The 16,486-nt window shown below is 40.9% G+C and overlaps 1 protein-coding gene across 1 annotated transcript; it reads left to right on the top strand.

The window, feature by feature from the left end:
• The first annotated feature begins 1,410 nt into the window (after window positions 1–1,410).
• Window positions 1,411–16,069, top strand: CD86 (CD86 molecule). Its single transcript, XM_057416015.1, has 6 exons — window positions 1,411–1,549; window positions 6,886–6,929; window positions 8,197–8,535; window positions 12,149–12,460; window positions 14,577–14,711; window positions 15,555–16,069. Exons 2-6 carry the CDS (start codon window positions 6,890–6,892, stop codon window positions 15,572–15,574), a joined length of 846 nt encoding a protein of 281 aa, XP_057271998.1. The 5' UTR covers window positions 1,411–1,549; window positions 6,886–6,889; the 3' UTR covers window positions 15,575–16,069.
• Window positions 16,070–16,486: the final 417 nt, after the last annotated feature.

The raw sequence follows: 16,486 nt of genomic DNA, 5'->3' as shown, positions 1-16,486 counted from the left end.
TTTGTAAAAATGGGGCTGCTTTTAGTAAAGTGACTCCACAGCTGATCTCTATTGCATTTGAGTCACAGCTGCTAATTGTACCAGCTCCACACACATCCCTTATTCCCTGGAGCAAGCTGACCAATCTATACCAGAAAGAGCCAGAGCCCATTCTGTAGTAGCATCGACACAATTATTTCCTGAATTACTGGAGCAAGACATTTATAATCAGAAACTGGGCAAAAGGACCAAAGTGAACCTGCAGGACATTTTCCTATTATGCACGTTATAAGGATGGTGCTCTTAATTTACACCAGTAAATAGGAGAATCAGGTCCTTCCTTCCAACTGTTGTAATGGTTGTGGTTGAAGGGAGGGACTGAAAACTAGGATGCAAAACCTTTTCCTTAGCTTTGTAAATCAACGTGCCATGAGAAGTACTATGAGAAACCCAGTATGTGTCCCCAGAGTGATTTTTGCACTGAACTGAGAGCAGGAGGCTTATTTAACTGCACTTCTGAATATCACATCTTCATTTAATAATTGAGATTAATTTATTGCAAGAAAAAGAAGCTCCTGCTCAGTGATCCTCCTGTTTAAGAAGCAGTATGACGTTTGTGGCACATGCCCACCTGATTTTGAAAGACACTTACTGAAAAAAAGGTTATAATACCTGGGGACTGAAAATAAAAGGTATTGTATAGCTGCTAATCCTTATTAGGATTGTTTGGGTATAAGTTAGGAATCAACTACAGATTCATGGTTTTGTGTACAGTACATATCTTGCCATCAGAGGTGTCCTTGATACTGCCATTTGAGGTTATGCCTGTACTGCATTGTGTAGCCATGCTGCCATTTCCAGGCAAAGTGTCCTGTGCAGAAGTAGGAGGCTCAGAAGAGGGAGTGGGCATTTGGATTCCCTCTTCTGTACAGTGACTCTTGAGGAAACTCCACCAACTTACAGGTCTGATAATGAACTGACATAGAATCATAGAATCATTGAATAGTTAGGGTTGGAAAGGATCTTGAGATTGTCTGGTTCCATCACCTGTCTGGAGCAGGGGTGCACTCCTCTATTTCTCTGCAAAGTCAAACAAGGCAGAGTGGCCTGGTGAGAACTGAATCTGGCAATTGCTACTCCCCTACTGGCAAGTTTGTTTGACGAATCTTGAGGCAAGTGCAAGCACTGGGAAAGGAGGAAAAATGTCATCTGATGTGGTTAACTGTGATGCAGAAGTAGTTCAACCAACTTGCCAATTCTGTGGCCAAGTGTAGCTTAGAGTGTCGAACAAATACGTCAATCTACCCCGTCCTTTAGGTGGAACTCAGAATAAACACCACAGCTAATCCCAACAAATGTCTCATTCTGGCTGATAACTTTCTTCCCTTCCAAATGTCCCCGCAGTTTCACTTGTGTGGAGTACATGTTCGTGTCCTGGGCTTTGCTGTGGTGGCACTTTGCATCGTTAGGCAGTCGCTGTGCTCTCTTTCAGAGGTACCTGCTCTTCACTTGTGGATGAAGAATTCTGCTAGCAGAGGGAGTGGAATGCTCCATGATCTTTCAACCAAAGGTATTATTTAAGTAATTGGTGTTGTTTAATTGTTATTAAAAGACAGTTCTGGATGTTAGAGCAAAGTGATACCAGAATCACAGAGAAACTCACAGTTCTTCTGAAGATCTTAGAGATAATAAAAGGATGTTATTGAAAGAGGCAATAGTGAGAAGGAATACAAAAGGCAAAAATTAGGGAGATAGAAGGGTTTTTTAGTATAATAACAGCATAATTAAACAACAACCCCAGAATTTTTAGATGTAGCTTAGAGTTCTAAAAGACTGAGCAATAGAAAAGTTTAGCAACTGATTAATATAGTTCTGCTTTCTAGCTGGATAAACACATAGGAATCACAAATTGTCTGGCAATGGTATGCTTTTAAAATGTGTCCATTGTTGGATAGTTATGTGGTTGTACAGCTTTGTGTTTGGGTTCAGGGCATCCGAGAATTCTCTGACCTTGCCATGTTAAGGGAATTTCTTTGGGTTGTGATTTCTTTTGATAAAGTCGGTTCAAATCAGCCTGCGTTTACAACATGGGAGAAGGATGATGAATGCATCTTCTGGATGTCTCTAGGCTAGCTTTTGGGTCAGCAGTGGAAAGTCTTAGTCATACATGTCCTGTCTCCAGGAGACTCATGGAGCTACTCAGTGTTGAACAGGGTAGGAATTCTAGAAAAATTCCCTACACTAGAGGAGTCAAAAGAGTCGGTTTCTACTTCAGTATCTGGTTTTGTTTTGAGCTCATCATGAAACGTGGGGGAGGAGAGTCTTCCCATAGAAGATGTAAGATGTAAGGAGATGTACCTGATGTAAGAAAAAGAATTAATGCCATGTAAGAACATGTAAGAAAGGAATGTTTTGAAAGGTACTGAAGAAATTTAGGAGTCAAAGAGCACAGATTTGAAAGTGTCTTTCAAAAAATAGTTACTACATCCAAAACTGAAAACAGGAAAAAAGAGAGCAAATGAAAACCCAGGCAAGCATACCAGGCACAAAGCCCTTGTTTACTCCAAGACCTTCATGCTTCTGTGTACACTGGGTTTTCATATGCTGGACTGGGAGGAGCAAGAGACAGAAAGCACAAGCCAATCTCAACATAAGTCACACTGGGCTTTCTGGCACTTGCCCTCAAAAGCAAAGGGAGTGAAGTTGTCTCTTTTTCATGAACATCAATCTTACAGTTCCTCAGTGGAGGCATCCCCCTATACTCAGCCAAGTGGGAACTACTTCTTGACTTTTCTGAGGCTGATTTGGGCCAAACAAAAGCAGTCACAAATAGGGTCAGTAAAGTGCATGTACTCATATGGTTTCTTCTCCTTATGGTGATTTTGCTGCAGATAGTGACTAGAGGGTTGAGTGTGACTGCATACTGACAGAATTTCAACTAATACACTTCTCCATTTTTCATCTCTGACATCCACATGTGACTTGTAATTGTGAGTCATGGGGACATCTCCAGGAATGAGGAGGCTGACAAAGCCTCAAAAGGCAAGAAAGACACGCCACATAGTGCTAGCCTTATTTAGCAAGGGGAAATGACTGCCTCCCAATGGACTCACGTAATTCAGGATAACAGAGATAATTTGTAAGCCCCAGGTCTTTGAACCACTCCTATCTCATCAGTTATCACTGGCACTGTGAGAAAGTGCTGCTTCCACAGCTGGATGTACCCAGAAAAACTACACATACACATACACATACACATACACATACACATGCTCTGAAGTGAAGCAGAATGCTCATGCACTGGGCCATGGCCACTCTGAGGGCAGTTTGGTCTACACGTTTTGCCAGCAGCAGGCCATACCCCAAAGCAAAGTCTCTCTTTTTCCTCTTGTCCCCTTTGGCTGCTAAACAGGTCTGGAATACAACCAGTCTTTCAATGGCCTGCAGATATAAAAAAGAGAATTGAGCACGGAATGTGTATTGAATATGCCAACACAGAAACTGTGTAATTCACCTTCTTCCCCTCAGTCCTCTGGACACTGGCTCAAAGAATGTGCATTTGCTGGTTAAAGGCATCTTATAAAAAAGGGGGAAGAGAAGCTACTTGCCATACTGGAGTTTTAGTGACCCGATTCATGATTCAGCAGCTCTCACATAAGAGTTCAAGTAAGACAAGCCGCTTGCCACACTCAGTGACCTCTCTCTGAAGGGAACATGGGTGTACACCCCTCTGCAGACCCACAGGATCCTTCTTCATGCAGCATGCCTTCTTCTTGAAAACAACAGCCAGGAAACCATGTAGGAACCTTGAGGCTTCTGTCCTCACTGCTCCAAATCCAACCCATAAAGCAAGGCAAGCAGGGTTATCTGGTATTTTTCCCTGGGTTTTATTTCTCTCTAACTCTTTCTTTCAGTTCCAGTTTTGGTCTTTGCTGCTGTGAGACAGTGATTGCAAGACATGCCTAGCTATAGCATACCTTCCCTGCTTAGTTTCCAGTTGCTAAATCATTTTAATTTCTCTTCTAACACACATGCACTAGATAAAAAAATAAATAAGGGCTATCCTTTTTTTTTTTACTTGAAGCAAAACTTCTTATTCACTGGAGGAAAAGCTGACTGCTGAGCAGGGGGTTCTGTAGTTTTCAGTGGCGGTTTGGCACAGGCGGTTTTATTTAGGCAGTCACTTGTGTGGTTTAATTCAGCGGGGCCCAGCCGAGAAGGAAAACCTCTTGACAAAAGTTCAGCATGTGAACTTTACCACAGGCAGCTTGAGCAGAAGGAGAATGATCTCCTACAACAATGGATTCTGTACAGGCCCTCCCTCCTCTTTTGCTGGTAGATGGATCACTAAGAAAACTACCGGTGTCCTCCGAGACATTTGGGCTTCTTTCTCACCTTTCCTAAGAAAAGGCAGGATGAATCTGGTCTGGAAAAAATATTCACAGCTCTGTACATTATAGTACACAAAACCCATGGCAGCCAACTGAGGAACTATTGAACAGAAGAGACTCGGGCTCCTAGGGAACTGGGGTAAAGACTGCAGCAAACCAGCCATCCTGGGTTCAGTGTAACATTTATCTCCTCTCCCATAGCTGGTGCAGGGCTGTGTTTTTGACTTCAGCCTGAGAACAACACTGATAACACACTGATATTTTTAGTGGTTGCTAAGTAATGCTTACCCTGCTCAAGGACTTTTCAGTCCCTCATGCTCTGCCAGTGAGGAGGGGCACAAGAAGCTGAGAGGAAGCAAAGACAGGATGCCTGATCCAACTTAGCCAAATGGGTATTCTATACCACAGCACATCATGCCCAGTATAGAAACTAGTTACCCAGAAGGTCCAGATCACTGCTTGTGTAGGGCTGTGTATAGGTCGGCACGTGGTGAGCAACTGAGTTGTGCATCACTTGTGTTTATTGTTTTCTTTTCCTCTTCCACTTTTAGTTTTATATTCTCTCCCCTTGTTATTCCACTTATCACTATTATTATTGGTGGTAGCAGTAGTAGTTTTGTGTTATACGTTAGTTGTTGGACTGTTCTTATCTCAACCCATGGGGTTTACATTCTTTCCATTCTCCTCCCCCTCCCTCCAGAGGGAGTGAGGGAAGAAGGTGGGGAGTGAGCAAGTGACTGCATGGTCCTGAGTTACCAGTGAGTCTTAAACCATGACAGTGCTTTTTGGCACCCAGCATGGGGCACGAAGGGTTGAGATAACAACAGATCTGACCATAGTGTGTCTGATCATATTTGTGATAAGCATTCACTGTTTCAGATTAATAGTCACTCATCACAATGTTGATTTATTTGCTCTCAGAGCTGTTGCGCTTGGTCTCAAGAGTTTCAGCATGTTGTACCTTACTTACAGCCAGTATTTACTGTTTTAGTGTTTATCACCTGGGGGGCCTGGGCTAAAGCTCTTGTTTCTCTGTACTTCATGGTAATGACTTGTAATGCAATAGAATCATTGATCTGGGCTGGCATGCACTGTCAAAGTGATCACCTCTATACTTTGGGAGGCATGTAATGGGAATTGTTGACAATTACACCTCTTTTTTTTTCCCCCTTGGAAGGCCAGCCTGTGGAGGATACATCCTTCCCCCTTTTGACAAAAAAGCAATCAGGAAGCTGTACTACTAGTGAAGACAGAAGACAGCAATGTCACTGGTTTTAAACAGTGTGAGAGCTAAAGAGTTTTTACATCTGCTCCAGCAAAAAGAGGATTCTTTGAAGCTGTTTAAAGGAGGAGAGTGAAGGACCTTAACAGTGGTGGTGTGGAGGCTTCTCCCAGATATATGAAAAAGACACAGGAAGAGCACAAATGTGCTGCTAAAATGCAAACCAGCCACCACAGGCCAGTTAGATCCAGGTGCTGCTGTCACCCCAATGCATGGGAATGGCTTGTGGCTGTTTCCCGGGATTATAGGCCCTTTACACCACATAGAATCATTTTTGTTTATGGGCTGTAGGGTTTTTTTCTTTTTATTTTAAAAAGATCCAGTTTCTTAACCACAAATTAAGTGCTGTTTAGACTCAATTCTTTAAACCCTACAGGATTTCTCTCAGTTATATTTTACTGATGTGAAGGATAGGTTCCTGTTACAATACTGAAGGTTAAACACTTCAGCACTCCCGGTAGCTGTCATCATCACGCTGTCTCTCTCACCGCCTCCTTCTATGTCACCCTCTCCTCCCCCTTTACTTTCAATTCCCCCTTCTTCCCCACACTGCCAGGACAAGCATGTTCCCCATTCCTCTTTCCTCTGCATGAGGTCTTTTGGGTATTCGTCCTACCCTTTGCACCTTGGGAGCTCTCTATTCCTCCCATGGCATACCCTGTCTGCAGCAGTCCTGCACCACATCACCTTCTCTGTAAACCAGAGCTCTGTCATGGCATGTTTCTTGTTGCTAAAGGCTATGAAGCACACAGAAGTCTTTGCACCAGTACACAGGAAAAGGTGAGATTAACTTTCTCAATAGCCTCTCTTGCTAAAACTTCTTCCTGTTTTACCACTTCTTTGGGAGTACTGGAGAAGGTACTGGAATGTTTTCATATTTCATATTTCCTCATATCTCTTCATCAGGGACTGTAGCCATAGGACAAAGGGTGAGGATTTCAAACTTAAACAGGGGAAGTTCAGGTTAGATATAAAGAAGAAGTTCTTTACTGTGAGGGTGGTGAGGCGCTGGAACAGGCTGCCCAGAGAAGTGGTAAATGCTCCATCCCTGGCAGTGTTCAAGTCCACGTTGGATGAAGCCTTGGGTGACATGATCTAGTGTGAGGTCTCCAAGCCCATGGCAGAGGGGTGGAACTGGATGATCTTAAGGTCCTTCTCAACCCAAACCATTTTGTGATTTTATGATTCTATGTTTCTGTGATTTCATATTTCTTTCATTCTTCCTTCTTACAGCATCATGGAGGTCTTCATACTCTATGCTATGATACTTCTCCCAGGTAAAAGGCACATTTTTAATTGTAAAAACTCTTTTGATTATTTGTGTCCTGCTATGTGGTACTTTCTCATCCACTAAAAAGCTCATTCCTTAGCAGTATTTAATGATTTCCACTGCACAACCAAGGTCATATAGCCTATGTAATGTGTATTTAAATTGTGTGTAGGGACTCTATAAAATATATAGCAAGTACTTTCTCTCTTCAACTTTGTATCTTTACATTACACTTGCTTTACATTGCTCTTTAAATTTTTGATTTAAATCTTTCAAATGTGCGCATATCACCCCAGTACATTATAAAGGAAAGCAGTATTAAACTGAAACCTCACAGTTTGATGTGGGACTACTGGAGTTCTAGACAGCTGCAGAGATCATTTTGCAGCCTGGTGCTGTTGAAGAGCAGTCAAAATTTTGCACCAGGAGAAAGGCTATAAATCTTCTCCTCCTTTTGAACGCAGCAGAGGTGTTTGTATCTTTTGGGACAGAGGACTTCATTTCCCATTCCAAGAAAAGATAGTCTTCCTGGCCCATCACCACCCATAACAGTGGTTACATGCACTGAGGAAAGTAAGGGAAAAATCATCCCTTAGGTACTACAGTTCGTCCTTTCCTTGCATGAAGGCATAACTGTGTTTATTTCTATTCACAAGATCAGCAACAGAGCAATTAAATCTGACATTTAATTTGTCATCAAACTCTAGATTAATTACAGAAGAGTTAAATCTGACATTTAATGTGTCATTAAACTTTAGATTAATTCTTCATGAGACTGAAAGTGTTCACCTGTTTCTGACCTACTGGTCATATATTCCCTAGACACCAGCATTTACCACACACTGTGCACTTCACATTGTCTTCAAAACTGCAGTGCTGTGTTCTTTTATTAGGAGAACAAACTCAACTTTTTAAAAAGAAATTATGCATCTCTCTCCTTTATGGCAGCATTTCATTATCCTTGGGATGCTGTACTCAGGGTGCAAGAATGGTTTGGACCTTTTGCCTGCAGATAAGTATAGATGCTTGCAGCCTCTGTGTGGTAGGCCTTCCTTGGAGAGTAAAATATAGAAAGGAAAACAAGAAACAGTTTTATGACCTGAAGTCCACAAGACTAAGTGAGTCATTTTGAAGAACTACATGTCTTGTCATACCTAGTGGGAGCATTTGTGTCTAAATGCTGGCAGTTTACTGCTGCTGTCATTAAGTCTTGCCTGTGTGAGTGCAAATACTTGGTGTTCTTCTGTAGCTGATGGAAATCTTCTTTGTCGAAGGTACCACTGGCACCGTGCATCAGGTGAAGTCATTTCTCAACCACACTGCATACCTATCCTGTTATTTTCCAAACTCTCAAAAAAGTGACATAAAGAATTTAATAGTTTTTTGGCAAAAAGGCCACGAAGTGGTGCATGAAGTGTACCACGGCCAAGAAAAACATGATAATATCAGTCCTGAATATAAAAATCGCACCAAGATGGATATGGACAAATGGACCTTGCAGCTGTTAAATGCAGGGATTGTGGATGAGGGACTGTATACGTGTATCATACAGCAGAGAGTTAAAGGAATTTCAAGTGTCATACATCAGTCTGAGTGCTTACTGCACATCATTGGTAAGTAAGCTCTTCTAATTGTCATCTGGTCTAGGGATTGGTGGGTTTTTGGGGGGGAGGGGGCCTCTGTCACTTTGTTCAGTCCAGAAATATCTGGTATTGTCCCCAACTCACCGAAGATGTACCTGCACTGGAGCTGGATTTCTAAATCATAGAATCATAGAATAGTTTGGTTTGAAAGGACCTCAAGATCATCTAGTTACAAGCCCCTTGCCAGGGGCAGGGATGCCTCACACTAGACCATGTCACTCAAGATTGTCCAGCCTGGCCTTGAACACTGCCAGGGATGGAGCATTTACCACTTCTTGGGCAGCTTCTGCCAGTGCCTCACCACCCTCTCAGTAAACAGCTTCTTCCTTATGTTCAACCTGAACTTCCCCTGTTTAAGTTTGAAATCCTCAGCTCTAAATGCAATGTACCCAGGTGAAAGGAATCAGAAGAAGTAGAAAATGAGGTAATAATTTGCTCAATATTTTATATTCCTGAATCCCACCCTTTCATAGTTGTAGTGAAAACCATTCTGCCTTCTTCGTCTTGCCTCCTGGAAGTTTTATGGCTTTTAGGACTCTGGAAAATACAGTTCTTCATTTGCATCTGATGCACTACCTTCTATTAAAAGTAGCAGTAGTTATCATCGTTGGTGGTAAATTACAGTTGGAACATAAGATTTCTGTGAACACACAGCTATTTTATGATCATATAAATCACAGAGAAAATAAGAAAAGAGCAATTTACGTGGAGGAGTAGAAATTCATATGTTCAGTTAGAAGAAGACTGAAAATACTCTGAGGAAAAAATGCATGCATTGATGAGATTAAACTTGATTTCTTCTGTGTTATCAGACGAAAAGGCGGCAGATCTTTCGACAGGAGAATGGAAGGGAGAAAGCAATCTTTTCCCAATACCTTCCAATATTTTTAGTAATTCCTAAGATATTTTCCTATGGTTTTTCTATTTTAAATTGTTCTGTTAGTAACCTTAGTCCATACGCCTGTGTTCTCTCTTCCACTGTGATAGTGCATTAATAACAACTTCTTCTAACTTCCACTGGTGTTTTCAGGCCTCAGGATACTGTTTCAAAAGAGAACAGGCCATGTGTAACTGCAGCCAAAACCAGAGTATCAGGATGTCTGAGCCTATTTAGCTCTGTGCTACCAGTAAGAGTTCTCTCAATCCACAGATAGAAAACCTAGATTGTTAATTTTGATCCTCCCAGAATCTACTTGACAAGTATTTTCAGCAAAGTTTTATAACTCAGAAACTCACAATGTGCACTCAGGATCAAAGCTTCCAATTTGAGGGAATCTGAGCATCAACTGCTCAGTTAATTCAAGCAGTTCATTGTAGCTTAGCCAGCATCTGAGCAACATGTTACAGAAGTCTCACAGTTAGGCACTGAAACTCTCCTAGACCTTTCAAGGAAGACTGTTTTAAACTGTGTACTGCTGTTTTCCTTCCAAATGACTCTGTTCAATAAGCTCCCAAAGGAAGAAGCAGCATAAAATCATATTTAACAAAATTAGAAGGAAAATACAAATGTTGAAATGTACTTGTGCTAACTTACTGTTTCTTAAGTAGAGTCTCGTATAGAAGGCTTTTTGTAGTGTGAGGTGTTACACTTAAAACGGATGTTAGAAAGACTGAGTGCTGTACAAGAATGACAGGACAGTTATCCAAAGTTATCTCTCTTGATCACTTGGTTACCTAGCCCATTCAGAAATACAGAAGTACCTTCTGATATGGTTTACATGTGTTATTTATATATATTATATTAGGCAAATATACAGATAGATATATGTATAATAAGTATATAAATCATCCCACAGCCAGGATGATTTATATAAGAGCATGAACACGTATCTTTCTCCAGAAGGTATGGTGGGCTTCACAATGGAAAGCTTTGGCACTTGAAAAAAACAAGGTAGGGACCATGGGGACAAGCAGCTTAACTGGAAATTCTGCTGCTATAGCATCTCTCTAGTGATTCTTTTGGATGGATCAATAAGGGAAGTAGGTGAGACTAGAGAAGCTTTTTCAAACTATGTGCTAGGAATAAAACTGATGTCAAGAGAGAGACATAAAATTTGTGTCCTCATTTTAAAAGGGATGATAGAAAACCTACAAGCATAAAAAAAGCTCTGCTAGAGTTATCTGAAGGCTGGAAAATTACTGTCCAACTGGAGACATTAAAAGATCAATCTGATTACACAGAAATCTGAGAGGAGACTGGGTTTTCAGAGTGTGGGAACCTGAAATGCACATAAAACACTGGATGTTGAAGAAAAAGCTAATTTGCTTAGTGAAGATATAAAAACAATCAGCAGCTAAAAGTAAGGGAAATTGTCACTTTAGAAAATAGAACAAAACCAGTTAAGTTGATTAAGCCATTGAGAAGAATATTAAGGGCTTGATGGATCTGTTGTCTCTCGAGGTATTTAAATCTAAGCCCATAGTGGTTTTGGAAGATATGTTATCTTTAAATACAAAAGACTTCCTGAAACAGGCTTCTCTGTTAACAATCCAAAACTCACAAATACATTGCCCATACCCTGCGTGCAACCAACAGCACTTTTCAGTAAATTGAGGTTCCCAGAAGCCATAAACCAAAAGTGCTTTGATCAGGGTATATTCCTCTGCTTCTACTTGTTTACTGTCAATAGGATTGAAACTCTTAAATCACTGGGATGATTTGGCAAATTTCATAGGCATGGAATACATTCCTGCTCTCCCTATAAAATGCCAAGAAGAGAATAAATACTGTAGACCAGAAGCTGGAGCGAGCAGTCAGCTATGCAACTCAGATCTTGAGGAGAAAGAGGAAGTCTGAGCTTTCCTGAGGGACAGTTTAACTAAATTTAACTAAAAAAAGAAGGTGGGGTTTTTTCCATTTTGAATTCACAGCCATGGATTTTCTTGGAATTTAAGTGAGTAAGCTAAATCCTGCTCCATGTGTGTTGGTATAGAGCAAATAAAGTAGCATTATATTTCTTCATTCATCCATACTAACAATTCACTAGGGCAAGGGTTGGAGCCTGGATCCAACACATTTGAGCAAGTGTGCAAAAGAGTTAGGGTCTCTTAGGCTCATATTTTTCTAAGAATCCTTTTCCCCTTCTCCAGTATCTCTCCATATTGTCTTTAGTCCTATTGCCAGTAACGTATTGAAGTATTCTCAATGAGTCTTGAGTCTGTTTCTTGGGTTCTGGTTTTGTGGTTGATTGATTTTAACTTGCTATATGCCAATGTGCAGTCAGTATTATGTCTGCATTCTCTCCTTTTCCTTTATAGTTTGCTATTTCCACTATGACCTTTTAATGAAAGGAATCCTGGTTTGGGAATATTTGGTAGATATTTAATAAAGAGTACTTCCATTTAGCATTCGTATTCATAGACCCATTGTCTGGCTGATCAGACTTATGTCCTTGAAACATTCTGCAGACAAGGAGAAGCAAGTTCAGACACACACCAGAACAAACCCTTCTTGGGACTCCAATTGTTTTCCTAAGACAATTGCTTAGACTTGCTCCTGCCTAAAAATCTTAAATAATTGGAAGGAACTGTCATGAGATGCAGTATGTCTGACTCATGATGCTTTCTCTTTGGTCTATTTCAGCCAACTATAGTCAACCTGAGATAGCATGGCTGCACAAAGGGGAACTAAAGCCCAATGAATATTTGAAGCTTTGCTGTTCTTCCAGTGGAGGTTATCCAGAGCCCAAGCAAATGACTTGGTTAATTTCACATGAAAACAGAACACACAGGCTTATGAATTACATGGATATCTCACAGGATGCTGTAACAAAGCTGTACAATGTTACTACCAATCTGAATACCACTGTTCCTACAAACACCCTTACTAATATCAGCTGCTTGCTTCACCTTGGAGAGGAGCTGGGGAGCCTTGTCTCAGTGCCACTAGGCATAGGTGAGTGCCCATTTGCCTTTTCCACTTTTTTCATGGGTTGGAAAAGGGCACATTGTAGTAGAGCTAATAACAACAGCATAGTCAAGTCAGAGAATAAACACTAGGTAGCAGTAGGAGTTGATTACAAGGGTTGTATGTTCTCTATCCAGTTCACCAACACCCACAGCCACCAAATTCCCTCTTCTTTCCATATGGGAAGTCTTATTACAGCAAGAATTGGGCACAGAGAAGGAAGGTTACTGCTACACAATCCGGAACACAGTCCTGTTTGTCACCTCCATAGATGCTGCTGTAATAAGCAACAAAGCAAGCTGGGTGTCTCCATTAGGTGTCAACCAGTCTCCAGAGGTGACAGCTGTTGAGAGATGTTGCCACTTCACAGGATTAGAGAACTGCTGAGATTGGAAGAGGCATCTGGAGATTATCCAGGTCAAGTGCTCTGCCCAAAGCAGGGTTAAAAGGTAGTGCAGGGCCTTATTTAGTTGAGTTTAAAATATCTCCCAGGATAACTTCTCTCAGCAAACTGTTCCAGTGTTTGATCACCCTGACAGTAAAAATGTGGGTTTTTTTTTCCCTGATGTTTAAGTACTTGAACTGAATCACTCCTTAGAGAGAGATAGAAGGCTAAACAGAAATGTCCCTTGGATCAGATTTGGCTCAAAATCTGCCAAAGAGACTGTGCTGAGTTTTAGCATAAAGGCCATGAAGTTTTGCCTAGTCTTAGAAGCATTCCTGGCGGTTTTCATAATTTTTGGCAGGACAAAATATGCATTCCAAAATTGCTATCTGGGGATTTTTTTTTCTCTAAGATTGTCTCTTTTTTTTTTCACACACTGCTTGCAAGAAGAAGCTGGGGACCTGAATTCCAATAAGGCTTTTCTGCTGGATCATCTCAGGGTTCCGCATGGCTAATCCTTTCTTTAAAATAAAGCTGATTTTATTTATCTCCTAGGAAAGGAAAACACCCTTTGACATATTTTTGTTTGTAAACTACAGCACAAACACATCAAAATAAAGACAATTCCCACTTCGGTCATAAGTTCATTTGGCTTGCACATGTTTCCTTTAGACAGCATTGAAGATGGAGAGCCGTGCTTCAACTGACAGGAACAGGGAGCCAAGAGGGAATGGCAGAATTGCAGGAAAGCCTGCTAGGGTAGTATAGGCATGCACCTTACTACTGCAAATGTGGTAGAGAAAAGAAGTAAATAAAAGAAGCTTGCCACTTGTTCTGAAAAAGGTCCAGGGTGCTGTTTTCTTCATATAAATCTAGCTACAGGGTTAAGTCATCAGTGCTCGATGTGACAAACTGCCTCTGATGGCCTGACATTCTAGCATTTTTAAATAACATTAAAATACAATACAGAAGTCTTCTGAGGTTTGCACCGCTCTACATGAGTGTTAACATGGCTATATTAGCTATATTAGCTAATATACTTATTAACTATATTAACTCTATAGCTATAGTGCTGCATCCTCCTCTTCCCTACTGAATTCTTCTCTCCTCTCTGGCCCTATGAAAGTAGTCACTTGATAAGCGGTGATGGTGGGTAAGAAACCAGGAACTCCACATAAAAATAAGCTCTGTTTGGCAATAACTGAAGCTCTACCTGTTCCTAACCTTAGCAACCAAAATCTCAAAAGCACAATAACCAGAAATAGAGGGAAACTCCCTTGATTCTCTGCTACTTTCACATCCCTTATGGCATTTCATTAGGCTTTGACCATCATTTACACAAATACCCAGTAGTAACATATCCCAGGTCCTTCGAACTTGCACAGTGGCACAGAGCAGCATTAGCACAGTAGTTGCCTCGTAGGCTCTTGTATTAATTAAGTTGCTGATCTCTCACCTGTTACCCAAATATCATAAAGAGTACTTTGCCTTACTGTTGTTGAAGTGGCCGCTAAGACCTGAGAGTTTCCCTAGTTATTGGAAATGGAAATAAAACATTGGAGAATGATTTGTTTGCAATATTAAAGCACTGTAAAAGCAAAGGATGCTGAGGGCCTTTCCCTACATTTCTAATTCACATAACTTTGGGATAGAGTGTTTCAGTTAATAGTCACCAAATTAAATCTTTGCTGTGTGTATCTCCTATGTTTTCTTATTCAGAGATAATTCAAGAGGAAGAAATAGAGCAAATGAAGATACATTTCTTTGGCCCACTTATAGCTGTGATTGTACTGATCACAATTCTTCTAGGTTTTGTGATCTTGAGGAACAGAAATATCTCATCCAGCAACCAGAGTAAGTTATTACTTCTCATTCAGTTCTACTGTCCCTCAAGTCACAGACTTTGCTCTTTGCAATTATCCCTTCACCTACAATCAAGATGCTGACAGAAAGTTAGATTTCATGCTGGGTTTAAGCTAAACATTCTTGGGCAATTCAGTTCCTGCCACAACTTAGTCCATCCAGCAGCAAGTCAAAATATCTTTCTCCTATCTTGTCCTGGGATCCACTTCTCTCTCCACTTTGTGCTCTGTGAGACTGCCAGGTACCAGCTTACCATTTTCTGCAGTTTCATCCCTTTCTTTTTCCTGGGGTTTGGGTTTTGGTTTGGTGGTTTTCTTTTTTGGTTTGTTTTTTTTTTTTGGTGGATGTGGCTCATAAAATCATTGAACTGTAGAAACATTTCTTGTCCATCACCATTTATAAGAAAGGTGGTGCTGGGTGAGAGATGAGATGACATTTCTGTCAAGTGCAAGTATCTCTGTCAACGCAGAGCTGAAGGGTCAAGGCATTGCTCCACCACAGGCAGCCCAACTCTGGGCTGCAATAATCATCTTGTACTAGGAACAGAATTTGAACTTTGCGTTGCATTTTTCTGTTTTGTTTCAAGACTGGGTCTCAGCTGTCCAGGGTTTGTTCTGCACTTAAAGTATCCTTTTGCTGATGTTAGAGTCTACCCTTTCTTTCTTATAGCAAGAGGGAAATGCATTCCTCACAGTCCTGTTTCCTTACACAGCCAAGTCTTGAGCCCTACCTCATTCTTCCTCCAAATCCTAAGATAATTAAGACATTTACTATGAACTCTCTTTCTGCTCCAATTTCTCACGTTTCTGTAAATCACATATTCATCTATTTTAGGTGTCAGTCTAGCAGTCTAGAAGCTATCAAGCTTGAAACTGCAGCCATCAGCCAGACTGCTGACTGGAAACCATCTCTGCACATAGCAAGGCCTGAGGTCCTGTGTTCTTACATGGTGCGCCAGAAAAAGAATCCTCCCCAGATATCCTACAGAGCAACATGCAACATTTTTGCCTGATGGTTGAAATACACTGTCCAGTGATCTCTGCTTTTATTTTTGTTCCAGAATGTAGTAAATACGATGCTCTGCCTGTCTGCATGACTACCTTTTGGCTGTATCTTCCATTACATCCTGTGACATTGTAAAACCCTGAGAGTCAATGAAGAAAGCAGAGCTGTGTGGGTTTCAGAAGATTCAGAAATAGAAAGTGTTAGGCCACAATCTGTGAATCACAGCCATCACTGGAAACATGATCAGAGGCAGGTTATTAATTATGAACCATAAATGCTTTTGGGATAGCCAGTGTGACTTTGTACCAGTAACTTTCTTGTAAAGCTCCACCACAGAAAGAGAAAATCCCCACCCTCTGAGATAAGCTGCACAATTCCTATGAGGCCTCTGAAACTAGACATCACCTGAAGGAAAGACTCGCTTTAAACATAATTGCTGGTTATCCTTTTTTTAGTATCTTCCAAGCTTAATAAGCCCAGACAGTTAGTTCCTGGACTTTCTGAAATTGTGACTGGATCCTGTACTAATTCTGGTGGATGCAGGGATAGAAAATGAAAGCATGAGGTACCATTCATATGTGTAGAAATCTACATATACAAAATTAAGCTAATCATATAATGAAAAAATATAAGTAGATTTTCTTCCAATTTGTTTGACTGTGTTCTCCTTTTCTGAATCTTGCTTCAACCCCTGAGGATAGAGCAATCCATACACTGTGGTATGCCCAGCTATCGGAAGTAGTTTTAACTTTCAGAAAAGA

Source organism: Pezoporus wallicus, unplaced genomic scaffold, assembly GCF_028554395.1.
Source record: "Pezoporus wallicus isolate ANWC-B61680 ecotype Strahan unplaced genomic scaffold, APGP_CSIRO_Pwel_v1 contig_6814, whole genome shotgun sequence".
Classification (NCBI taxonomy): domain Eukaryota; kingdom Metazoa; phylum Chordata; class Aves; order Psittaciformes; family Psittacidae; genus Pezoporus; species Pezoporus wallicus.
The sequence above is the reverse complement of the archived record's forward strand: the minus strand, read 5'-3'. Positions and strand labels throughout refer to the sequence as shown.